The sequence below is a fragment of the Oculina patagonica genome, chromosome 9 (assembly GCF_052425735.1).
Source record: "Oculina patagonica isolate OP01 chromosome 9, crgOcupat, whole genome shotgun sequence".
NCBI lineage: Eukaryota > Metazoa > Cnidaria > Anthozoa > Scleractinia > Oculinidae > Oculina > Oculina patagonica.
The window spans coordinates 5835559-5863296 of NC_135766.1; the positions used below are offsets into that span (position 1 = coordinate 5835559).

General features: G+C 37.9%; 2 protein-coding genes across 3 annotated transcripts in view; both read left to right on the top strand.

The window, feature by feature from the left end:
* Positions 1-3356, top strand: part of LOC144665231 (long-chain-fatty-acid--CoA ligase 5-like) — a 29522-nt gene extending 26166 nt beyond the window's left edge. Inside the window, exon 23 of one of the 2 annotated variants that reach the window (XM_078526436.1) lies at positions 1092-3356. In XM_078526436.1, coding sequence (XP_078382562.1) covers positions 1092-1280 — 189 coding nt within the window. In that variant the 3' untranslated portion in view covers positions 1281-3356. The remainder of the gene's footprint in view (positions 1-1091) is intronic. The other variant, XM_078526437.1, reaches the window with a different exon arrangement.
* On the top strand, positions 3054-27738 carry LOC144665230 (long-chain-fatty-acid--CoA ligase 5-like). Its single transcript, XM_078526435.1, has 23 exons — positions 3054-3543; positions 7648-7762; positions 8074-8141; positions 9969-10070; positions 10444-10543; positions 11102-11274; positions 13247-13279; positions 13420-13471; positions 13862-13935; positions 15738-15818; positions 16315-16397; positions 16506-16557; positions 17410-17492; positions 18167-18221; positions 18905-19003; positions 20114-20186; positions 21037-21125; positions 21476-21592; positions 23732-23785; positions 23919-24008; positions 24111-24212; positions 24949-25020; positions 26004-27738. Exons 1-23 carry the CDS (start codon positions 3505-3507, stop codon positions 26190-26192), a joined length of 1995 nt encoding a protein of 664 aa, XP_078382561.1. The 5' UTR covers positions 3054-3504; the 3' UTR covers positions 26193-27738.

Sequence of the window (27738 nt, forward strand, 5' to 3'; positions counted from 1 at the left end):
AACTCTGATTTATCATACGGCCCCAGCTGAAGCAGTACTACTAGCGTGACGTGACGTGATGTGGCGTGACATGACGTGAGCAGGTCCTCGGAAAAGCCTTTCGTGTCGACACACTTTCGTGCGTGCAAATCAAAACATTCGTCAAGAAATTTTAAAAACATTCAAAGAAATTTAAGCTCGATAAAGGTGTTGATAAAATACTTATTGACAGGATTGTATATTATAAATTTTCAAATGTTATAATTTTTAATTCGAGAGCTGCTAGTTTAATAATAATAAATATGATAATAAATAAATATTTATCCAGGCCTGCTCTAGGCGTTTTACAATTATGTTAAAAAAAATTAAGATTACTAAAATTACAATATAATAAAATCGATAAAAATTCGCTAAAATGAACTGTATAAATCTTAAAAATTAAAAATGTGCATTAAAAGTAATAATAAGTAAAAATCGCTAAGAATAATTAGTTTTTTTAAAAAGATAAGTTTTGAGTTTAGATTTAAAAGAACATAAATTGTCACATGAGCGGAAAAAAAGAGGGAGACTGTTCCAGAGTTCAGGAGCGGAAACAGCAAAAGCTCGATAACCATACAACTTCAGATGGAAATTAGTGTGGTTAAGAAGTAATAAGTGTGTAGATCGGAGGGTTCAAGGCGGTTGTTAGTAAGTTAACAAATCTTGAATGTAGACAGGAGATTGTTGATGAAGAGCCTTAAAGGTAAGTAACAGAATCTTGAATTTAATGCGTTCTGAAACAGGAAGCCAGTGTAGTTCTTTCAGTATTGGAGTGATGTGGTCGTACTTTCGAGAACAGGTGATAAGTCGGGCGGCGGCGTTCTGAACAGACTGGAGCTTTTTTAAAGCACATTTCGATACATTATACAAAAGAGAGTTACAGTGGTCGAGTTGGAAGACACAAAAGCATGGACCAGGATCTCGGTTGTTGTTTTTTTTTTAGTTTTTCGTATCAGTTTTTACTGTTTGCCGTCACCCTCTTTTATTAAAGTTGATTGTATGTGGCTCTAGTGTAGGAAAAATTAGTTCTGTAAACAGCTAATGATGAATTCCTTGATTTTTTTCCCTTGCAGGTGAAAGCAATACGCTTACACAAGGAGTTATTTTCTGTTGAAAACGGCTTTCTGACCCCAACATTCAAGACTAAGCGAGCTTTGGTCGAAAAAGCCTTCAAGGAAACATTCCAAGATCTCTATGAAGAAGTAGACCAGAAAATGAAGTTCGTGCGTTCCACAAGTTTTGAAATACAGCAAGTGGTTTAACTAATTAAGCTTTGACTTTTAACAACAAGGCAGTGGATTTTTGTATGACTGGAAACAATCACTGATCTAAACTCAACGATCGCAACTGTTAAACCAGTCAACCAGTCAGTCACAAGGATGTAGCGATGAACAAATTCATAGACATGATCTGTTCCAAGGAACACGATGAGCTTTCAGGAACAGATAGATCATACAGACAAGCCTCCGCATACATGTACCTTTGAGGGTCCTGATGCGGAGGTATAAAATCCCATTTATTCCCAGCCTAAATTTTGTCCAAATCCCATTTCTCAGCCTATTGTTTTTTCCAAATTTTGAAATCCCAGTCCCAGTTCTATTACTTATTTGTTTGTGATTCCGATGCCCCAGTGACTGAAATCCCAGTCCCAGTAACTTAAATCCCATTTTCCCAGACTCCACTTCTTATAAAGCCAAATACTGTGCTCCCACGGCTCTTTTCAGGCAACCCCAATAGCAAAAGTTCTCTTCTAGAAAATTTAGTTTTCTGAGCATTTTCTAGATCGAAGATTTCCGAAGATTCTCCGATTGTTGTTAGAAGGCCATACGAACGTTTCCGATCGTTTTTCGAACTTGCCCGAAGACTTCCAAGGAAAGTTTCGAAGATGTTTGAACTCACTCACGAGACGGAATATCTTAACAAACCAATTATACGAAAATAGGGAAAACTTTGCAACATTGTTTAATATTTTGGTTCAATTTCCACCGCTCTCACTGATCAGGAGCGCAATAGAGAAGCGCCGTGTGGCGGGAACCCCTAAGCAAGGGGCGGGGACGGGGAGTACAACACCCTGTCTCCCTTCCCTGGTTATAGTATAGCAGATAAGAAGGCATAATTGAAATAGGCAGCCTGGGTATTAATGTTGTTTTGTCGATTATCATCGAAGATTCTTCCAAAGAGCAATTCTTAAAAAGGCTGGCGTTAATTTGTCAACAATTTAAATCACTTTACCTATAAGTTACAATTAACTGTGATCATGTGTGATCTCTGTAATAACGTCATTTACATTTTGATTTTTAAAAGACATGCGCCGGTTTCTTTTTTTTCCCATTGTTGCATGCAAATCGCGAAAAACAATTGTTCCAGCTTGCGGTCTCTTCGATTGTTTTCTCCAAGGAGAATTAAGTAAAAATTTTACAAATCTATATCTCAGATATCTAGCTGAAATCCCTACAATACTGATACCTAGCTAGCTCAGGCTGATATAAAAATGGACAACCTTTCGACACGATTTAAATAGTTGGGCTTTTTTTCAATTATAAAGTGCACGTTTTTGCCACTTTATATTAGCACTGGTAGTGACGCATTCGATTTTAGAGAGTTTTGCCGTACGGAAACAAAGAGTAGAAAATATAGAGTAGAGCCAGTGCTTTATGTACGTAAATCTGCCTCCAAATTTTTTTTATTACGCGTATAAGTTAACTGTAAAAGCGCATTTTACGATAAAATGAACGTTTATCCTAAAAAAAGGTTCAAAATGTATTTAACCGTGTTTTTCATAGGCACTTATTAACTCAGGAAGTGGCACAAAAATGACGAAAGCACCTTGAGAATAAAGCACTCATGTTTTTTCCTGTCACTTTTGAATATCCATGCTTTCGTCATTCCTCGCGTGCATCTACAAGACAGAGAACACAATTTTTTTGTTTTAAATTTAAGAAATATATATGCTTTCCTCAATTATCGGAGTTAATTTAATTCTACTCTCTACTCTCATAAGGGCAAAGTTTTGTTTCGTCCAAAGGTCATCCATTGAAACTATTTTAATTTTTTTTTTTATCAACGGGTGGCGAAAATGAATTCTTTTATACGGCCCAATGATCGTATTTGCGTGAGGTTCTAAGCTGTATTATGTCGGCTTGAGCTTAGTTAAACGTAAAAAAAAGAGACTAGTTCGATAGTTCCGACTTGCCTCTGAACGTTGCAATTCTTCAGGAGTCAGGCTTGAAGGGTCAAATCAGTATTTTATTTTCCCCATGCAACTGTATCGAAGTAGAATATTTAACATTCTCTTAGTATCCTGAAACCGTGCATGAATAATAAAGGTTTTACGCATATTTTTTGCACGCTTTGATACCGCACATTGTTTCTGCAACAGCCAATATTTTTGTTATGCTTCGCCAAACAATAAAATCGTCGATTGTAAAGCCAGTTGCGAACGCTCTATTATACTTGTTTTACTTGTAACCGGTCTGGCAACTCGCCATGTCACTGGACTTGGAAAATCAGTCGATCAAAGTTGAGGTAAGTTTCCGAACAGTTTGTTTTTGAGTCGTTTGTGTCGACACCTGGCCAAACCACATAAACAAATTAAAGTAATTATGTTGGCTTTCTTATTTTGATATTTGAATAGTTTGCAGCGTTTTAAACCATGGTTTAATCTAAAGATCACAGCAAGATAAGTAATCTTGATTGCTGGCCAGCTTTTTTAACACAGATTCATGCAATTTGCCATATTTTTATACACAGTGATGCGAAGGCAAAAACGTGAAATTACAATTTGCATTTAGCTTTCTCTAATACGCTCCACTGCCACAAAAACATGGCGTATCTTTATTTATTCCTCAGAAGCGTTATCAAGCCGTGTATTAACAAGTTACGCACGCACTTTTAAGAGTTACGAACAAGGATTTGACGTCGTCGCTAATCAATTATTTTAAAAATACAACAGTATTACAATTTTAATATCCTGGTCACGTTGTTTACTAGAAACACGCGAGGTACTTGCGAGGTACTCTAATAATGTCATGTGAATTCTTGTGGTTTGTGCCAAGAATTGAATATTTTTCGGTGTGATCACGCTTCCGGGAATCTTTAAAAGAACATCCGTTGATCATACGGTCAAAAAATTCAGGGAGATCTATTTCTGAAGCCCTTTTGGCCAAGTATTTCTGTTTGTTTTACAAGAGAATTTGTTATTTTACATGAATTTTGTTCTGAAACCCCGCTGATTTTGAAATGAAACTGCCGTTGGGTACATAAATTGAATTGTTAGAGGCGTTTAAGGTCGCGCAGGACCCTTGCAATCATTAGTATGTATTTATTTAAAGAGTATGCACGAACTGCAGGACGACTGAAGCCGACAACAAACGAAATATTCATGAGAATGTTTGTTTTTAAACTCTTTTGTACAAGTAATTACTAGCAATTGTTCTCCGTTTTGTGCCACGTGCGCTGGAACATAGGGAATTATCATAATTAGATTCACAGCTTTGAATATATCACCCGTTGTTGTAAACATTGATTCGGAAGGTCTTCGGAAGCCTCAAAACCTGCAATTTTGTGTCCAAGTTTTCTCCGTCGATATAGAATTTCAATAGTTGATTCGCGAGGAACGTAAACTTGATGTACTCTATTGTGCTATGACTAGAGCGAATTTTTAAATTTCCTTCTCAAAATGAAGATAGCACGTTTTAAATTAAAGTTTAGATTTCACATTTTTGCTCTCTTAAAAGCCCTTAACTTGTAGCAGTTTTTGAAATCGAAAATTTCGTTCTAGCCATAGCACAAAAGGAGTTATGATTTATCACTAGGCTATATAATCATTTAATTTGGTGCGCTGTACTAGCTGAAAACTTGGACACAAAATCGCATTATCTGCAGTTAAACTTTTAAGGGTTTGTAACATCACAGACAACGGTCATCTCTCAGTATAAGGACAATCACGAGGTAATTCCATCGTCCCCGAATACCCTTGTTAAATTTTAGAGGAATCGATGTTCAAAATGTAGTGAATTAAATCTTAACAAGATAGCACTCCGTCAAGAAATTTGGCTTATGAATTTATTAATGAGCAAGGGTCCCGCGCGACCTTAAAGATGAATTACAGTCCGTACTGCGCAATCTCGGCTGCAATGTTTATGTGAGCCTCACAAACAAAGCAAAACTAAAAATTACGTGACAAACTTACCTGTTTCTTCATTATTAACGCCAGATATCCTTGCAGAACAAATAATTAACAATTATCCTGCGAAATCGCGCGGAATATCGCCTGATACTTAGCCGACGAGGCCGTAGGCCGAGTTGGCTAAAATCAGACGATATTCCGCAAGATTGAGCAGGATAATTGTTTTATTATTCGACAAATTGTCATCGAAACACATTTTGCAGAAAGAAAAACGGTAATTATGCAGCGCTTTACAAAATTTCGGACGATTCTTCGCAACCTACGTATACCGCAGGATATCTGTTATGTACGGATGACAGATATCGTTAACATTTTGACCATATATGGGCAGCGCGCGCATGTGTTGAATAATAATAACAAGTAGAAGAACCTTGACGCTATTTCAAACCGACGTTTCAGCTCATCGGAAGTTCTTGAACGAAGCGAACTGTAATGGCGGACTAAAAAACTTCATGTATGCTGTCACCGAAGTGTAACGTTTCAACGAATTCAAAATAAAAACGTAAACAAACCCCGAGTCTGCGCAGTACGGACTGGAAATCAGCTTTAAGGTCGCGCAGGACCCTTGAAATCATTATGTATGTATTTATTTAAAGAGTATGCACGAACTGCGACGACTGAAGCCGACAACAAACGAAATATTCATGAGAATGTTTTTCTTAAAGTTCTTTGTACGAGTAATTAGACGGTATTGTTCTCAGCTTTGCGTACCGTGCGCTGAAACAATGCGAATTATCATAATTAGATTCACAGCTGCGAACTATAGCACAAGACGGTTGTAAACATTGACTCGGAAGGTCTTCGGAAGCGGAAAATCCTGCAATTTTGTGCCCAAGTTTTCTCCGCCGATATAGAATTTCAGGAGTTGATTCGCGAGGAACATGAACTTGGTGCACTCTATTGTGTTATGACAAGAGCGAATTTTGAAATTTCGTTCTCAAGTTGAAGATAGCACGTTTCAAAGTTTAGTTTTCACATTTTTACTCTCTTAGAAGCAGATAACTTCTAGCAGTTTTTGAAATCTAAAATTTCGTTCTTGTCATAACACAAAAGAGGTTATGATTCATCACTAGTTTATATAATCTTCTAATCCGGTGCGCTATTGTAGCCGAAAACTTGGACACAAAATCGCAATATCTGCAGTTAAACTTTTAGGAGCCTGTAAGATTACAGCAAACGGTCATCTCTCAGTAAATGGACAATCATGATGTAATTCCATCATCCCTTAATATCGATATCCTCGATAAATTTTAGAGGAATCGATGTTCAAAATGTAGCGAATTAAAGCTTTACAAGATAGCACTTCGTCAAGAAATTTGGCTAATGAATTTATTAATGAGCAAGGGTTCTGCGCGACCTTAAGGGGCCATAGAACCGAAATTGGCATGTGTAATTTTGATTTTCAGGGAAAGCAGTTTACATCGATCTGCGTTAAACTATAAACAAAATTTCGGAAAAACCAGCTTTCATTTAAATTTTGTAAGAATCTTTTTTTCAATCTTGCATCCGTGCTTCTATATGACCTATATATCTACTGGTAATTTTGTTTCTTTCGGCTATTTGTTTATTAACCTACAACAATCATTGACAAAACCTTGGCGCAGTTGCTGTTTTTCTTACTAGCAACATGAAAAAGTTAAGTAATTTCCCCTCTCCCCTTTGCAATGTTGCGTAGCATGCAAAAAATGATGCCTTCAATTGCTGGTTACTTTTGCTCTCAAACTGAAACGAACGAACGAACATTGAAACGGGGGGATGGGGGTGGGTGGGCCAACGACTTTTGTCAATGATTGTAGCTATAAGCACCGACAAAAATGAATCCAGTTTATGTTACTTGGTCGTACTTCATTTTTTAATACGTCTTCTCACTGTTGATTGTGTTACAATTTGGGATTATAAACAGGAAAAAGACTGATGAAATTCAAAAAAAACCTGGATGGTTAGGGACGGACCATTATTTTTTTGGAGGGGGGGGGGGGATGAAAAATATTGAAAAAAATTGTTTGCAGGGCCTGGAAAGACAAAATAAATTGTTTGCAAAAACGATATGTATTACAAAAAATAGTAATAATTTCGAAAAAAAAAATGTTTGCAGAGGTGCATAAACTAAAAAAAAAGTTTGCAGAGGAAAATTTTTCATCCCCCCCCTCCAAGAAAATAATGGTCCGTCCCTTAGAGGCTCAGTGAACGATTTCGTCGACAATTAATTATTTCATATAATCAGTGTTGATAAATAACTTTTTACTTTACTTTTTTAAGATAGCACAAAAAGAAACAAAGGTATTATTTCCTGGTGTTGCGAACGTAAAAAAAATCTTTAACAAAACCTTCTGGCCCCCATCTCCTCACCCCCTCCCCTCACTCCTTCCGCGCCGCCCTACTAGTATCGTCGAGATTTGATTTGAGCTTTGTCACTTATTTATTTGTTGGCCCATTTCTAGGGAGGTGTAGACCATGGAGCCCGACGAAGTGCCTTAAGAAACGTGCTAGTGACACGCATTTACGATGGCGTCACGACTCCTTATGAAGGTTTCCTTCGGACCGTGCGAAGCTCGGGTAAGACCTTTACTGATGTCAACCTCTATTTACTCACCATAACAACATTCAGGGATAAATGACGTAGAAACATTACATAATATCATGACGTTTACGGCTATAAAAATTTGTTGTGCTACACTATCCATCGATTTCTAACATCATAATTACACTACGCACTCATTCAAATAAAAATGCAAGAACTCCTAACTCTTATCGTCCTTTTGTTTACGCTATTACGTCACGTTACTACCTTATTAAGAAAAAAACAGCATTTTGAGCCCGCAAATAAAATGGTTAACAGAAATAAGACACAAATTTGTCTTTCGCAGGTGATCGGCCGTGCTTGGGAACGCGAGGGGGACCTGATAACAAGTATCAGTGGATCACGTATGAAGAGGTAATACAGGCGCGCACGTGCTTATTTATAAAACCGCTTTATGTTTTTTTTATATTATTTTTTTTTTTGTAATACTTGTACAACAACCTCTGCTTTGAGTCAAGATCGTGAAGCGGTTTTTTTATTAACTAGGCACGTGCGCGCTGGACTCTGGATCAAGCGGTCCACGTTCGAGCCAGGGCCGGGCCGCTGCGTTGTGTTCTTGGGCAAGACACTTTACTCTCATATTGCTCTCTACCCAAGTGTGTAATGGGTACTGGCGATTTTAATGCTGGGGGGTAACCCTGCAATGGACTAGCATTCCATCCAGGGGGAATGTAGAAATACTACAAGTCCCTTCATCCTATATAAACTGGGATAAGCTCCGGCCTGATGGGCCCATAGGCCCGAACGCAGACTTGACATTTCAATCTAGTGTCCCAACTAATCCCTAATTATTTTGGGTTTGCGTTACTACGCTCGGTGATTGGTTTAAAAAAGCCGCGCCACCGACTCAAATAATAAGAAAAGCCAAAATCAATCGCGACTTCCTTAGCTTAGGCTCATTTCTTCGCGCTTGGCGCCCGTTACAGTTTCGCCTGTTACGCGTAATTGCTTTGCAATATTGCTCTTGCAATGTTGCGCCACGTAGCACTGAAACTAGAAGCAGGAAAGTAGAGAGCTAACTCTAACGTAATTTTAAGTGCCGGAAAATAACCCAGGATTTCCTTTTGCGCGTTACCCTAGAATGGAAATCGAGGATCACGCGAGGCAAAGAAAAAAATTCTTTGACCTCGGTGGGATTGTACTCGCTTTGATTTTGTTTAATGACACTCAGTAGAAAACCACTCAATTACCATGTCTGCGTTGAAGAGCGTGCATAAGTCACTAAAAAAATTCGTTTGGAGCCATTTTGAACCAAGGAAGCAGCGTGGTCTTAAAATCCGGTGGGCCCGGATTCAAGCCCTCTACTCTGCCACTAGCTGGATTTGTTCTCGGTGGTCCCGAGTTCAACTTCTTGATTATTTCTCGTAAAAAAATGAGCAACGAGTCTGCCTCCTGCCAGTTGAGGATTTTAATCATATTATGTTTAGTTGAAATAGTTGTTTCCTCAATTTGAGTGGCGTTCCAGGAAACTAGCTATCTCGAAGCCCAATGCATATACAACAGTACAATATACAATGTGTATACAGTCAACTCTCTCTTAACGGACACCTCTATAAGACGGTCGACACCTCCATAAGACGGACACCTGCTGATGGTCCCTGCCGTTTTTCAGTCATTTTACTGTAACCAAACTCCCTATTAGACGGACACCTCTCTAAGACGGACAACGGACAACGAAATCATTAACGGACACTTGAGAAGTGTTTTTTATCATGCTTTATTATTGAAAATACTTCCAAACGTCGCATCGACCTAAAACAAAGTTAGTAAGCGATACGTGCCCGATACGTGTATATCAAGCTTACTAACCAGAAACAATGACGTTCTAACGGATGACTTCTCTGCTTACGTGTATGGACACTAAAGAGGTCGTTTTCTACTTACAGTATTACAGTTTGTAGCTCTCAAGTTTTGCTTTGACAAGCAAATACGGCCTTTTATTATTTTAGTCTTGTTGTAAAGTAAAGGTTTGTTGCATTGTCCAAAGGTTTAGCTTTATTATCTCAGAATTACTGGTGTCACGTTACCTCGACTCTCTACAAGACGGACACCTCTCTAAGATGGACAGTTGCGGCCGGTCCCGAAGGTGTCCGTCTGAGAGAGTTGACTGTAATGTTACATTTTACGATGTTGCTTCATGTTTTGTTCGATTTTTCAATTGCTCGTTCGCTTTTATTGTAGGTACACGAGCGTGCCACTAATCTTGGCTCGGGCTTAGTGCACCTCGGTTGTCAACCTTCGCAAAATACCTTCGTTGGAATCTACGGCCCTAATTGTACCGAGGTAAGCAGAGATTTTCATTAAGTTATTGCGTCGTACACTTGCTGGGTTACTAGATTGTCTCGTAACCTCCTATGACGATAACGATGACGATGATGACATTGTGGTGATGATGATGATGATGATGATGATGATGATGATGACGATGATGATGATGATGATGATGATAAAACGCCAGGAAAATTAGCTAATTTAGAGAACAGCCCGTGTGTTACCGCTCTGCAAGATTACCCCTTCCCTACCTCCACTCTCCTACACGGGGTATAAACGGGTTGTTTATTTCTCGTATTGCCCCTTAAATTAACTGAACTTCAGCGAATTCTTCCAAAAAATAGTAGCCAACAGTAGGAAAACTTATGTTCGTTCTCATTTTCAGTGGGATCTAGCCGACCTTGCATGTCAGATGTATTCCATGATTTCTGTACCAATTTACGATACACACGGAGCAGAAGGATGTGTTTATATCATAAACCATGGTAAGATTTATAATACAGTTGAGTTGAACTCTTGTCGAGTACCATTCGAGGGGAACCAAACGAGAATGAGAGTGCATGCGCGGATGTTGACAAAAATTATCCAATGCACGAACAAAAACATTCGACGACTCACATGAAAATTAGAGAGCTGACGACCCTGCAAGGGCTTGTAAACACTCGGTTTATTCATTCTCGGTTAATTGCTCGTCCTAGATTCCCCTTGTGCGATCGTGACCAAATGTGATCAAACAGCGTACAGTAAATCACTTATTTAACCGAATCCAAAAAGTCTTGCGCAGTAGAAAGCCTTCCCATCTCCAGTCACAGGAAAGCAGTCAGAGGGCTTTAGGCACCTAAACCCGGCTGCCAAAAATGAAAATCATGACATTATTACTTTCCCCATACATCTGTGAAGCCTATAAATATTCTAAGCCTGTCTTCCACAAGTCCAACTTGAAGGCTGACGTCATTCAAGTACGGATTCCGGAGTCGAATCAAGATAGAATTGCATATTATTAAATATTACTTTAATTATATATTGTATAATTATGATTGCAGCGGACATCGAGACAATTTTATGCAATGGGAAAAAGCTCCGATTTCTTTTCGACAATGCGAAACAATGTGAAAAACTGAAAAGAATCATTAAGATTGATGAACCTGTTAAAGAAGAAGAGAAGAAAGAAGCCGAATCCCTTGGGGTTACTCTGCTGAACATCCTAGAAGTGCAGGTGAACTCCCGTAAAACACTTTAAACGGGGGGATATGATATGATATGATATGATATGATATGATATGATATGATATGATATGATATGATATGATGTTTCTGTTTTATTGGTAAAACCTCTTTTCAATTCATCGTACGGAAACACTACTTTAATTCAAAGTGACCGTGATATGGTGGCATATCAGGTCAGTGACTTGATATCGTAGGATATCAGGACAGTAGATCGCGCTTCTGATTGGCTACTTGCGAATTTGGGTACGGTAAGATATGATATGATATGATATGATATGATATGATATGATATGATATGATATGATATGATATGATATGATATATGATATATGATATGATATGATATGATATGATATGATATGATATGATATGATATGATATGATATGATATGATATGATATGATATGATATGATATGATATGATAACTGAAAGGCAATAGAAAGTACAGTCAATAGTGACAGATTGATAACGAAACAGTAAAAAAAATGCACAAGTCTGCACTCAGGAAGTCTGCCATTCTCGTCAGGGGCACAGTGACAGACCTGTTAGAGAGTTCTTGTATGGTTATTAGGACGAACGTAGGGTACGTAAGAGAGCGCGCGGGGGGTCGTTCTGTAACGTATATATACTGTTCAACGAAAAGCCAATTCAGGGTGAATCTCTCTAACCACGTTTCAAACTGCGGTACCACAGCTGGCCCTACGCGCCTGAGCCGACAATTATCAATCTATGCATACTAATTGTCTTTAAGATATTTGCAAACAGCATGTCATGATTTTCTATTAAGGGGAAGGGGGCTTAAAATTGAACTTCTAGACGGGGGAGGGACTAATTAAGGAGGCTCGATGTAGTGTTTTAGCCCTGGGGTGGTCGTTTTAAAAATGAAAACTATCTAGGAAGCCAATGTTCGATTTTTGCCAAAATTCACCATAATGATCAAATATGACTAAGTTTAATTTTTTACTGGTCACTTAGTCACAAAGGTTACCATAGCAACGATTGTCATTTTCTTTTGTTTTCAAACAAGCTTGATTTTCTCAAAATCTAGATTGACAATTGGTGTTTATTTTTTGATATGTTAAAGTACAGTGGATTGACTACCTGTAGACAAAATTTCAGAAAAATCTGTAAGAGCGTTTTAGAGTTAATCAAGAATGAAGTTTTTTGTAACTTCTTGTAGTTTCCTACAATTGGCAGTCGATATATTAAGCAAAAACTCTCTCGCTTTTAGTCAATGGTTTTTGATGGTGCAAGTATTTATATTTCATATTGAATAACTGCGTTTAAATACTACGAAACAATTTAAAAGCACCCATTTCACATTAAAATGGAATATTTCTGAAAATTTCATTCTTGATTTACTTGAAAACGCTCTTACAGATTTTTCTAAAATTCTGTCAACAGTTAGTTAATCTACTAATATTTAACATATCCAAAAATAAACACCAATTGTCAATCTAGATCTCGAGAAAATCAAGCTTGTTTGAAAACAAAAGAAAATGACAATCGTTGTTATGGTAACCTTTGTGACTAAGTGACCAGTAAAAACTTAAACTTAAGTCATATTTGATCATTATGGTGTTTTTTGCCAAAAATCGGACATTGGCTTCCTAGATAACTTTCATTTTGAAAACGACCACCCTAGGGCTAAAAATACTACATCGAGCCTCCTTAAAGAGATGAAATGGGAGGCTGAAAAGCAAAGGGCGCTTTATGGAGCTTTTAAGAAATATTCATCAACAAGATCAACATCGATTTTCTCCGTATTTTTTTCACACATGTTCTGCAATTGCCCTTTGGAGAATTTGGCTGTCAAATTAACAAATTTTTCCTAAGCTGATCCGACCCTGGGCATCTGTGACTGGACAGTGACTTAGAAAAAACTGCATGCCGATTGATGAAGATTTGCGATTTTAGCTAACACCGTTCTAATGTACCATTTTATAAATTATTCTTTCAGCAAATGGGCACCAACAATCCTCTTCCGAGAATGGTGAGCGTCAGCATAAAATTTCTCAGTCAGTTGCAATGTTGAGCCTGCAGGTTTATTAATTAATTTTACAAAAGTTTTTGTGTTGTAAGTTACATGAAACATTTTTTAAGAAAACTAAGTAAAAGTCATTTAATTTGCAGCCCGGGAGACCAGACGACATCATGACTATTTGCTACACAAGTGGAACAACGGGTAAATACGCCATTTATTTACTCCCTGTTCTGTTTTAAGTCTACCTCCTTGGGGCAATGTACAACTGACCAATTAAAAAAATCATGCTGCGAAGGAATCTTCTCTTTGCTATAATAATCTGGTAATGACTTTTCTGATCCTTGGCCGTTGATCATAATTTTTTTTTAGTTACAATTAAATACAACAAATAAAGTAACTTTTCCCGGAAAGTCTCTCGTATGAAAGCGACTAGGATGTTCGTCGAAATACCAGCACTAAACCCCTAATAAGACCGCCAATCAGCTGGGCGTGACTCAACCTTTTTTTTTTCACTCCTAAAAGATACCATTTAATTCCTGATCACTACGAAATCACCAACTTCCTTATGTCTCTGTGTTCTTCAAATCACAGGAACGCCTAAAGGTGCCATGTTAACACATGGAAACATCAATTCATCCGCCTCTGCTATTCAAGTACATTACGAGGTTTGTATTTCAGTACATACAATATCTATTTATCAGTATTTCATGTTTTTTATAAATGCCTTCTCGAACATGCCACTAAATAATGTGCTTTCATTGTTATTACACATGTTAATAACAAAATGGCATAATACCGAAGGATATTGTGTGTTTATAGCGGCCTTCCGAAACTCGTAGCGATAAAATTTCACCCTTGTTCGGTAATACCTGGCGAAAGTAGCGATCTCAAAATAAAAATATTTATTTTTTTTCCAAGAGGGCACGGTAACGAATCCTGCAATCTGATTGGTTATTAGCGCGGGCAAGATTCTCCTATCTCTGCCCACGGGCCACGGTAACGCTTTCGTGAGTTTCATTTCGCGGCGAGACGAACGAACCCATGACAGTTTTGCTCTCCAAAATGATTTAAATCGATGTAGTTGCTCACCAACCGTTGTAAATTTGAAAGGGAAAATTAGCAGTGGAATTAAAGGCCTTGAAGTTCTCCAAAAGGCGAGTATTTATTCTCTTTAGTGACAAAATGAAGTTATAGTTTTATGGCCGTGGTTTGCCGATCGTTGTTTGTGCATTCGCACTGATTTTCACGCCATTGCGGTTAACTGCAAGTCGCCGGTTTACAGACTCGATTTATCCTTTCAAACACCTTGCTTCTCTGCTACTTTTCTCCAAAACCGAATACTGCTTATCGCCATTCAAGAAAATGAGATGCTTTATTAAAAAACAGTCAAATTAATTCTCGCAATATTGTGCCGTCACTGTGCAGGCGACCAAACTACACATTTCAGCTTCATTCAGTTTCACTTTCGCAAACTTTTTATCAAAACAGAATACTGTGGGAATCAACACAGAGGTTTTTGACTCGTTAAATACAAATGTAAATAGCTAAGTGCTTTCCAGTCCGAAAAGTAAGTTTAGTTAACTAAAGAACTCACAAGCCGAAATGGAGTTAAAAGTGTTTCGCAACTCGCTGATTGCTCTGTTCTACATTGTGCTTTTCTATTATTTCAGATGCTTTTTTTTCTTTTTTTTTTTCAGATGAAATTTTTCTTGAGTACTGTTCATTTTAGTGAATTTATTTTGTTTGACAGTAAGCTCTTATAGCAAACAGATCATTATTTACTCTTGCCGTAGCTTATGGCGATCGACTCAACATTGGATGCGCGCGTATATAAATACAAACACATTTGGCAAGAAAGTCTTTGTAGGTTTTTTAGGTGTTTTTTAATCAAACACATTAAAGAAGGAAAAAAAATAAATAAGTTATTTACCGGCTTAGGGTCGGTCCGTATAGTGAAAAACTGTGACCTCGGCCTTAAAATTCTGCCCTTGGCCTGCGGCCTCGGGCAGCATTTTCAAGACCTAGGTCACAGTTTTTCACTATACGGACCTCCCAGCCGGCAAATAACATATATATACTCGACTTGATGATGTTAACAAACAATGGAAATATCAGATATAGCAAGCCGTACAAAACTGATGTGAAGTTTGTTTCTAATGTCTCTCATTCTAAATTAAAGACAATTTGTATCTCTTTTCAATCGACAAGTTTTATCCTTTTCATCTTTATATATAAAAAAAAGATTGTCTCCTTTCACGAAGTCATTATAAAGATAGATTGTAGATTATTCCATATATGATACACGTTTCCCAAAAGAGCCAGCTCCTGAAAATAGAGACAGAAAAAGACTTCTAAACCCTTAAGAGGCAGCGGTTCCGTATTTAAGTTGCTTGTACTTATTTTTTCAAAAACCCGTCAATCTTTGTAGTAAAATTTACTCTGTACTCATATTTAATTTCTGTTACAGGCATCCGGAATCCAGATGACTCCAGAAGACTGTATGATTTCCTATCTTCCGCTCGCTCACATGTATGAGCGATTGGCTCAGGTATGTAGAAGAGACACCTATTGTCTTGGTTTGTTCGTCGTCTAATTATATAAAATTAACATGTATATTTTGCTGACAATGTTAAGATAAAATGAAATGAAATGAAAAACAACAAACAAACATAGTATAGAACAGTTTTAAATTGAGTGTCATAAAACCAAAACCACAGTTATCACTCTTGTCAATCACAAAGGGCACAGACAATCCAGTGAACCAATCAAAACCCAAAGCAAATACACTTAGCCGGCACGAAGCGCGGGAAAACGTTAATTGGTTTTGATTTTCTTTCTGATTGGTTGGGAAAGTGGCGTGCGCGTGTGTTTTAAACAAATCACTTAGCGTAGTTGTACAAACGTATGAACTGAAAACCAAAACAAACGTGAATTAATTACTTTCGACGCTCAAGTGAAAATTGCTGCTCCAAAGACATGAGGTTTTTTTGCTTTAATGAAATTGATACATACCATGAAGCAGCTGCTTTCCTTTTAAATTGCAGGCACTTTGCTTCCTCAATGGAATGCGTATTGGTTTCTTCCGAGGTGACGTGAAACTTCTCCTGGAAGACATTCAAGAGCTGAAGTATGCTTCTGACTTGATTCCAAACTATTGTCTCTAATTGTTTAACGAGTTACGACGTAACGTAGGATATCGATAACGGTTGTGATGATTGATCATTTTACTTTACAGACCAACAATTTTCCCGTCAGTTCCTCGACTGCTTACTAGAGTGTACGACAAGGTAAACATTTTTTTTTATTGCCAGAAGAACATTCCTCGCACGTCTTTAGCTAAAGTGTGCCCCGGGGGGACTCCCATATGAAAGGGCCGGGGATGCTGCGTGGTCTCGCTAAGGGGTGTAAAGTTCGGATTTCTGGTCTCATTTAGGTGTTCCCGGCAAAACGTCAACAGTTTTAACCGTTTAGGTCCCGTTTACCGTTGCACACGAAGAAATATACAAATATATATTCTATTTTTAGCATTTTGGTATCTTTCGGATCAAAAAAGTTTAAGACATGCCCAGATTGGTCTCTTTTAGGGTTCTTTTTTTGTTCTGTTTCTTAACACGCAACTTTGCTAACCAGTCTAACCACTCCCTATAAACAGGATTTCCAAGGCAACTTAGCAACAAATGGAATTGAGACCTTAAGTTATCGCATTGTTTACAATTAATTTCCGTATAGTGCTACCGTCCGGGTAGGAATAGTCTTGTGAAGGACTGTTGTTGTCGACGAATAACAGCAGCATTTCGTCCGCACTCTCTGAGTCTTCGTAGCCGCAGTAAAGAGAGTTTTCTCTTTAAGTGCCATAGCCAATTCTTTCCTGCTCTAGAACATTTGAAATTCGACTGATGACGTAGTTATACACAGATCCATGCAGTGTCTCTGATTGGTTGTGACTTGCGCGCGAATTTTCAAAACCAACCAATCAGAGAGAATACACGCATATATCTTTGTTAAACGACTGTTTACTTAGTTGATGCCTTTACATAACTAATACTAGCAATTTCAGTAACAAAAACTACGCTTATACTCTTGAGTTCCTATTTATTAAAAAGAAATTTTACTTGTATGCAATTTCATTTGAATTTCAGGTCATGGCCCAAGTTTCGCAAAGTAAATTTAAGAGCTGGCTCTTTCATAAAGCATTGTCTTCTAAAGAAAAAGATCTGCAGAGGTTTGTGCCAAGCAACTTTTGATTTTTTTCTCTAAGTATAATTTTTTCCTCTAGTATTCATTTATTGATTAACATAACATGCAAGAACGAATTATTGATTGGTGCAACAAACCACCAATCACTAATTCAAACAAGTACAGACGACAACAACTTTCAAAGTAGCCGTCAAGCTAAGCTCAAAGTTGACGTCTCTTCTTTCTCGAGACTAGGTCCTTGTACAATGCTCATCAAGAGTCTTTGGGACATCTAACAAACTACTGAGAAATGTTTCCGAATCCCAGCCCCCTTCAACTGGGCTCACATTCCAGCGTTTTGTGAGCCCGATGAAAACCGGACTCTTCAACCGGCTCAAAGACCTTTACTCCCCCCCCCCACCCTAGCCCCCCCCCACTTTGTTCCCCAACATTGTTTGAAGAAATATCACAAGGTTGGTCTGAAAACTCGACATTGTAGGGGGGAGGAAGGGAAAGAAAAAGACCAAGGTGAAATGTTCCCAGACTTTTGACGAGAATTGTAGTTAAGATATTAGTTCTTAACTTGACAAATGCTCAAAACAGGTGACGTGAATATCATTACCGTGTTATATGACTTCTATAAGTCTAAATATCACTTTCATTTTATCATAATTTTGCTTTTTGCATCCTAATGTATTATGATTGCATTAAATTTTCAAGGGGAATCATCAGAGGAGACACATTATGGGATCGCACCGTATTCAAGAAAATAAAGGTCAGTTTTAACTACCACGACATGTTTTTTCTTTAATTTTTATCGAACTACGTACAAGATAACAAGTCAATAATAACAGCAAGAAGTTTTATTTGCATGGCCATAAATACATATAGTATTGCAAAAGCATAACACTTATCTAAAGCAAGATTGATAATAATCGTATTCATGTAACAGTGATAAAGCAAGTGATAAAATTTACCATCTTTATTATTTACAGTGATAAAGCAATTATGTTACATCAGTTTGACTTAAAAAAAGATTATTACGTATAAAAGCTATGCACGTCAAAATGAACTTCGTCAGTTTAATATATTAACATAATAATTTGCCGAATTCATTATTTTTTTGGTGGCTTGTGTAAGAGGTAATTGTTTGATGTTCGGTAGGTGATACTCTATTTTCCTGTAAAATTCGTCCCTAAAAAATAGCTAAATGCCATTCCCGTCCCCAGAGCCCGCTTTTCTTTTAATAAGTACCAAGAACATGGGATTCTGGCCAGTTCCAATAAGAAAGGCCGCAATTACTGTAACGGACTTTGCTCAATTATAATTGGCTGACATTCGAAAATCAGCAATTTGTGCATGCTCTGTGCATGCGGCCATAGTCGCGTCCTTGGTGCTGACCAAAAGTAAAGGAGGCTCCAGGGACGAAATTGATTTTAACTGTGCGATATTTTACAGATGGTGCTTGGTGGAAATGTTCGGGTGATAACCACTGGTGCTGCTCCTCTCTCTAATAAAGTGATGACGTTCCTGCGATGTGTCCTGGGCTCTTGTTATGTAAGTTGACAGCCAATCAAATTGGAGCACGCGCGCTACAATTGAGGTGTTAGATAGCCCGTGAGGCACGTAGCGCCGGCTGTAATCGGTTGGTCTTACTTGTTTCATTTTATAAAAAAAGACCGTAAGACGAGTTTTGTCGACCATGTTGTCGGGCATGGCATTAATATATCTTATTTTGATATTTGAGTGTGTGGTATCGCTGGTAATTCTACGAGTCTTACGTATTTGTTCGGAGCACGTAGGGCGAAACAAAATACAAATGACGAACAAAAATGTACAGCAATACTAAACACTATTATCCAAAGTTTTCTCAGCGAAAGCGAATAGATATTAGATATACATACTGATAACGTTAATAGTAGAGGTGATCTCGGGTACCATACTGGGATAGTATCATTCCAGGGTCTCTCCGGTAGAGACCAAGCGAAGCAACGCCCTTATAAGGTAGCCTCCTACGCAGTCGTTCTTAGGGGCGATCACGTTTCACTCCTCCCCACGAGTGCGTGGGAGGCTATTATAAGGAAGACCGGGGACGATTTATACCCATTGAAACTTGTACATGCGAGTCTCTTACAGCAAGGCGCCCAAATGTGTGACCACTTTTAATTTATTCACATTCTTTCGTGCAGATTTAATCCAATCAAAAGCCGTGGATAGCTTGCAGTTGACTTCTGATTGGATTAAATCTGCACGAAAGAATGTGAATAAATTAAAAGTGGTCACACATTTGAGCGCCTTGCTGTAAATGGATGCTCAAGTTTACAAACACCTGAGAATCGAAGAATCGTTGACCCATAAAAAACATAACCTATGAACGATGCGACCCAAATGTTCACTGGGATATCGGAATTATAGTCCTTGTCTGTGACAAAATAAACCATGATAATAAGACAGGCTGCATAAATCATGCTCTTAATGCTCGCAAAGAAAAAACAATAGGTTGATTATCAATAAAAAGAATATTACTAAGCTTACCAATGCAAGACTGTCTACCCAGAATACCAGTGGGTCATATCCTTCATGGTTTACACTTTTCACATGGTCAACGTTTCTTTTATTTGGTGAGAAAATTCAGTTGAACTCATTAAGTCTCTTTTTATTTTGCAGGTTGTAGAGGGCTACGGACAAACTGAGAATGCCGCGTGCGGAACTTTTACCTGGATATATGATACGACAACAGGTGAGGCCCCAGTAAAACGCTTTTGAACCCTTCACTGTCAAAACTGCCAGGTGAGCTGAAAATTACTTCATGAAGGTACTGTTGCTTTCAGTGCTAAGTAGGGTTCATCTAAACTTCTTCGATTTACCAAAACTGCTGCTTTCTAGCTAAATGTTTAATATATTTCGCTCTGCTAAACAAAAGGAAATATACCCTATAAAGACAAGCACTCAACCAAAAAAACTGGATACTTAACTCTATATAGCTATTCCATTTTATTATATAAACTGCAGTGTTTTAGCGAGTGGTAGCAAATCGATAAAAATGGTATCACACATGTGTGGATAAAAATGATATCATTTTTGTGATATCATTTTGACCAATCAGTTCGCAGAGTTTGCCATGTTTAAATGCTCAATGAGCTAAAGTTTATCGATATTAAGTCTTGTCTTACTTAGCTTGTAACTGCGATTCACGTTACTTCCTCCTTATCTCACCGTTATTGTATTGTACTGCAGCAATACTTTCTTTTTCTGATTTTCCCGTAATGCCCACGGGTATTATTAGCCGTGCTACGGCCTGGGGGCTGGCAAAAGTCGGGCACCAACTGGGCAAAGAGCCATGTAATAAACTTCTTATTCTTATAAACTAACTTGGGATTACAAAGACTTACAATGAGAGTATGTCGCTCTCGGTCTTTCTTGTAAGGACCTTGCTTCTCGGTCTTTACCAGAATGACTTTGGGTGACATTCTTTAAGTATGGCACTCGCCCTCACTCCTACTAAGATTAAATATTGATAGAAAACAGTTCTACACGAAAGAGCTACCTTCTATTTACATTACCGCCATTAACAAGCATTATATTTGCAGGTCACGTTGGCCCTCCGCTTTCCTGTAATCTGGTCAAGGTAGTCGATGTCCCAGAAAAGGAGTGTTACTCAAAGGACGGGAGAGGAGAGGTAAGTGCTCAACCGAACGTAATTAATATTCAAGTATCACTTTTCAAACTAATAGAGTTGTATAAGGGACGGACCATTTAATTTTTGATGGGGGGGGGGGGGGCTGCTGTTGGGCAATTACGAAAAAAAATTCTTGCACTAGAAAAGTAGGGGGAAAATCGTGCACTGAAGTAAGCACGGGGAAATAATTTTAAGCAATCCCCACCCCACCTGGGTAAGCACGGATGGTGCAAAAATTATCTTGTAGAAGGTTGTGTTGGTTAAAAAAAATCTTGCAAACACCAATGCTGAAAAAAATCTTACTTTTAATACTCTTTTAAGGTTTTCACCTTTGTCTTAATTCCTCCTAGGTATGTTTAAAGGGACCAAACGTCTTCTTAGGGTACTTAAAGGCTCCTGAGAAAACCGCTGAGACTATTGACAAGGATGGCTGGCTCCACACCGGAGATATAGGAGAATGGCTTCCGGTAAATTTACATTCGACACTTCAGAAATATAGGATTTGTTGTATTTCTGAAAACCATTAACCAATCAGCATAGATAACGCTGGTACCAAACTACCTCAGAAACCTTAGTGTCGAATGCTGGTTCCTAGTCTCCACGGTGGCCAATGACATTAGTTATTTTCCAGTAAACAAGCTAGATGACGCACTTGGTTGTGGTTGTTGAAAGGAACAACGAAATTCTAAAGTTTTTTCGTGGTTATGAAAATATATTTAACGCGTATTTCATTTTAGTCTCTTAATTTTCTTTAGCGTTTGTTATCTTTCGACTGTTGTCTTAAAGGAGGTATAATTTGACTAATTTCTCTGAAAATGGCCTTGAATTTAGGTTGGCTTTCAGTAAGCACCATGAGAAGTCTCATTATGGGTCATAAATCTGCAGCAATTTTTTGGTATTTTTTACGATTCTCCCAGTAGCATATAACGGAGAATCAAGCTAAAAGACAGATACAGTCGAACCCCCTTTTTCGGAAACCTCGATATTCTGAATGCCGAACAACTCTGTTTTTCTCGAACACCCTTTAATACGAACACCTCCCTGCCTCCCTCCCTAAACGTTACGTACAACCATTCATTCCTCGCCTTTTATTAAAAACCATCGTACATTAAATATTGTTTTTGAGTCTAATGCTTGCGTGCGCTTTGCGCATGCGCATTAGACTCTTTGTTATATGAAAAAAGCTGTTAGCAATCCCAAGGGAATGGTTCGGGATCGATAATCGTTCGCTGTAATGTAGAAAACAATGATCAGCTGCAAGAACGGACTCCGTACGGACACGCACGATTAGTTTCAATTAAAAACAGCCAATCAGCGACACGTGTTCCACGCATAATTAAAAGTTCTTTCTCAAGTCACGATTATTCAACACTTGAACAGGACGAAATAATTTTCCAGTTAAGACATTTGTAAGCTTTTTGTGAAAATAAATCTTCGTTTTCAGTTCAGTTAAGCACTTGTGTTTTCGTCTTGCTTAAAAAGCAAGACGTCTTTGAGAAAAAATATTTCGACGGCGACTCGCGTTTATTTACACAATGCGACCAAATATTTATTTTGTTTTAAAAAATAGAAAACTTTACCTCGGTTTTTGTATTTAAGTCATTCGAATTTTGACCAATTTTTTCTTTACAGTGCAAACAAAAACCTTCAAAAATAAAAGATGTACATGGATAAATGTAAATCAAGTTACGCGACTAAATCAAAATGCGTTTGTTTGGCCGCTTTGCAGTATTACACTGTCCCGGCCTTTGCCATACACTGAAATCGAATTTCATGCTTTTACGACTCTCACTAGATCTTAAGTTCTTCTTCTTACAGCTAGAAAAATCATAAAATGGTTACATTGATATGGAAGTGATGATTCGCGAAATTTATACATCATGATAAACAGTCTTCGCTCCTGTGTATGGTAGCTCGATAATAATTGCCTAGTTTCCAGCGTTCAAAAGGTCATCATTATATTGACGTGAGCATTTACACCCGTTTTTAGGAAAATCTGTCACTAAGTGCTTACAGTACAATGGAGTAACAGTCACTATTTCAAGTGCTTTTATTGCAAAATCTGTTTCAAGAGTCATCATCAAAATGGTGAAAAATCTGAAAGAAAACGATGTGAAGTTCTTCAACCCTTGTTGTAATGAACATGCTTTTTGTAAATCGTCACGCAATCTTGTCCAAATGTTTAATCGTTTCTGCTTTTACGGACAATACGGAAGAAGTAACATCAACTCCTGTTCATACTTTAAATTTTGTGAAGCATATAACATTTATGACTGTTTCGTTTTCATCCATAATCATCCACGATGCCCCTAGCTTGCTATAAGCATTTTAAATTAAACTCCCGAACACAAACCTCTAACCAATTTTAACCGGCTTACGAAAACCGCGCAATCTGTATCACTATGCCATACCGCATTAGACTCATGTCACCCTTGGTGACCTATTTTTGTTGTTGTTGTTGTATTTGTGTCTAAAGTTCAACTCATGATCAGCCCTCCCTTAAGTTAATGATAAGTGTTACATTAGAATAAGTGTTCACAACCTCTTCGTGAAAAAGTCGACTTCGGCAGATCATATGAGCTAATAATTTCTTTGTCTCATTCTAGAATGGAACTTTGAAGATCGTCGACAGAGTCAAGCATATTTTTAAACTTGCTCAGGTAATGAAATTATTTTTGGCTTATTCGATATTTTTGGTTCCTCCCCTTCAACCCCCCTTTCTCCCTTTTATCCTTCGTCAAAAAACAAATAGTCCGTCCCTTACCTAATTCTTAGGGTGTTTATCGTCCTTAGGGTGAATACGTGGCACCAGAAAAGATCGAGAACATCTACCTTCGAAGTCGCTTTATAGCTCAAGCGTTTGTATATGGAGACAGCTTAAGGGTGAGTACATGAAGCAGTACCTACCTCCAAAAAATTCTCTTTTTAGTTTCTTCGTTTCATGACATATTTTACACTTACTCTATGCTCTTTTGTCCGACCCAGTCCTTTGTTGTGGGAATCGTCATTCCAGATCAGGAAGTGTTGGAACCCTGGGCACGATCTAAGAAGATTCCTGGTGACTTTGTAGAGCTCTGCGAAGATGAGGTAGGAATTCTATATAAAAAGATACACATTATTTGCTCTCTTATTGCGCCCAACCGGTATCTGGGAGGCCATGGGTTCGATTCCCGTCGGGGACTCAGAATTTTTCTTTGTCCCATGCTCGTGTTATTGTTGAAAAATTCATTTTCATTAATACTACGCTTAGTTTTTGGTTTTTAAACCTTCCGCCACTTTCAATTCTCGGTCAAGGAGTAAAACCAAAACAAATCGAGATTTACTCGCTAGCGTTTTCCAGCGCTTCACCTTAATAGAACGTGCCAGTAAAGCGAGTCAAAGCTGCTCCCAAAACTGCCAAAAACGCGGATGGGCGATATGATAACTGCTGATCTGTTTCTGTTTATTGTCAACCAAAATAAAGCTGCAGTTTTTAAGTTTTTCTTTTTACCTCAGGTAGCTCAGTTGTTTCAGAAAAGTTGCTCTGGGAGCCGGGCAAAAAATGTTTTAAGTTGTATGCAGCCCAAAAAGCCTGTTTTCATGGATGGTCTGTGTCCTTTGTGATTTGCAAGAGTTATAACTTTGGTTTTGGTTTTAAGACGCTCAATCGACAATCCCTCTATTACTATTTTTTATATCAATTCTTGTGTGTTTAACGACTAAAATGTCAATTTATGTGGTCTATATCTTGATACTCCGAACAGTAGAACGTTGAAGCAAGATTATTTTGTTGACATTCCAATGCTTAAGGTTCAATTCTTCTTTAAATTTTGACTTTTTACAGGAAGTCAGAAAAGCAATTTTTGACGACATGATTGGGAAAGGCAATGAAGGAAAACTGAACTCATTTGAGCAGGTGAGCCGACAAATAAGCTGATTTTTCATACCACCATAATCATAAGGCTCCCGCTGAACGTGACGTGGCGTCGCCATACGTACTAAGAGTAAGACTAATTAACAGTAAAACTGAACGACAACATATAGTTCTGGCCTCGAAAAAAATATTTTCCCAGTCCGGCTATCCCACCAAGTCAATATTAACTCTTAGTATAATTTCAGAGGTGATTATAAGAATTGAAGCATTTTGATTGGTCGAGAAGCTCGGCTTATGAGGCTATAAGCACCCCGCGCGAGGTGATTATAGCTTTGAAGGCTTGGTTACTAAGCCACGTCACCTTTGACATCCAGCCGAAGTAAACATGGCCGCTTTTGCTGAATGAAAATTTCTTTGATTTGAAAGAAACCAGTCCAAGTCCTGGATATTTTGAACATTGGAAATTTTTCAAATTAACTACCAAGGCTTTTGGAACGAAAATATTTTCAAGAGACGGTTCTCAAGGCATTAGAAATGATCGTAAACACGGCGGTTTTGGCGATCGAGGAGAAACTCAGTTAGATCGATTGACCAAACATTATAATAGCTCTCTTCTCACCGGAGCTACTCATTTTTAGAGGATTCGCACATTCGCTTAGAAGTCATCCACAATCATACAAAGGTACCGGACATCTGTCTTTCTCATTGTGTTTGTTTTGTTCCGTTTTATTGCTTTAACTAAAAAAAAATTCTGATTGCAATCGATGATTTTAACTGGTTTACACCGTATGCAAGCGAACACTTGTGTTTGCTGTTTTCTTGTTTGCTATCGTTATTTTTTTAAGTTCTTGATGATCACCTCTAAAAATTATACTAAAACAATTATTCACCTCAGGCTCAGTGATTATTGTTGAATAATCACTTCCTAACAGTTCATTCGGCTGAGAGATTTAAGTGGCTATGGTGTAGGAAACATTGGTTTCGTAAACAGCTGATGTTGAATTTCTTGATTTTTCCCCTTCTAGGTAAAAGCAATACGCTTACACAAGGAGTTATTTTCTGTTGAAAATGGATTTCTGACCCCAACATTCAAGACGAAGCGAGCTTTGGTCGAAAAAGCCTTCAAGGAAACATTCCAAGATCTCTATGAAGAAGTCGACCAGAAAATGAAGTTCGTGCGTTCCACAAGTTTTGAAATACAGCAAGTGGTTTAACTAAAGCTTGGACTTATAATAACAAAGAAGTGGATTTTTCTCAACGGTCACAACTGAAAAGCCAATCATAATCATGGATTTTTGTAACTGGTGGCTGGGGCGGGAAAATTGGAGTATGCCAAATCAAACAGTAGCGTAGCAGCTCTCGTAAGCTTATAATTCTATTGGTCCTCTAGTGCAAATCAAGATTGGTTCATGAGCTCTAACAGCCTGAAAATCAAAGCCGTGTATTCATTTAACCTGTGTATAAGGGGGAAAAAATACGTACGCAAACGAAAAATTGTGATTGGTTTCAAACCTTATCATAACTCTAAGCAAACGCACAGTCAAAGCAAAAAACAATAAAAACTCCACTAACTTCTGCATACTGTACATAATAATTAAGGATACTCAAACTTCGACTGAGCGCTCGGGGCAATTTTTAAATTTTGATGCCTTTGTTAGGCTAAAATTTGCAAATTAGACCCCCTTTTTATAAGAACCTATTAAGCCTAAAACTTGGAAACAGGTTCTTATTTTATAGAATTGATTAAAAATGTTAACTTTTAGGAAATATGTTATACAAGGCATTAATTAATGTATATGTATATAATGGCTGCGGTCACATCTAGACTGCTAACTATAGTTAGGACGGCGTTAACTATAGTTAGCTATTTCGGTACGTAATGTGACCGCTTCTCTGTTCGCCCTAACTATAGTTAGAAAATTTACGCCTCGCTGATCCAAAACAATACACACTAACTATAGTTATACCCAAGCAAGGTTCATGGGTTAGTCTTAAGTTTGCAAACGAAAAGCCAATCAGAATGCGACAATTCTTTTCGCACGTGCGAGATGAACATAAATTTTTTAAAACAAAGCGTCAAGGGAAGGAAAACAAGAAAAACAACATGCCAAGAAATTACATATCATCAATGTTAGCAAAAATTAAGCTCCAATTCTTCGGTTTCTAGCATCCTTACTTCATTTTATTCTCTTCAACGCCGAAATGCCGTGCAAAAATTGAAAAAATAGAGGAACAACTGGACACAAATAAACAACAAGGGCTGTCATGAACTAATTTAAATACCAAATTATTCACAACCTTATCAGAACTAACTATAGTTAACTGCATTGGTGTGACCGCAAAGACGACCGAAAGCACTAACTATAGTTAGGTATGACGTCACGTAACTTGAGACTAACTATAGTTAAACTTTAGTTACGTCGTAGATGTGACCGCAGCCAATGTCATATTCTGAATGATTTCTGCTTCATTTTTACATAAACACTTATGTGGTATGCAAATTTTATACAAGAATTAGGCCGAATATGCATGACAAAAGGTTCTCTTAGACCCTTTTAGCAACAGTGCAAATATTTCTTCAGAAAATAAGAACCTATTAAGAACCTAATGGCCCAAATTTGTGTTAACTACCATTTATGTAATGACCTGTTTAGGCTTACCTGAAAAAATGGGGTTCTTACTCACGCTCGCGGATTTTTACTGTATTGTAAACTGGACTTTTCGAAGCAGATGAAAACATTAAAAAAGATAACTGTTGTA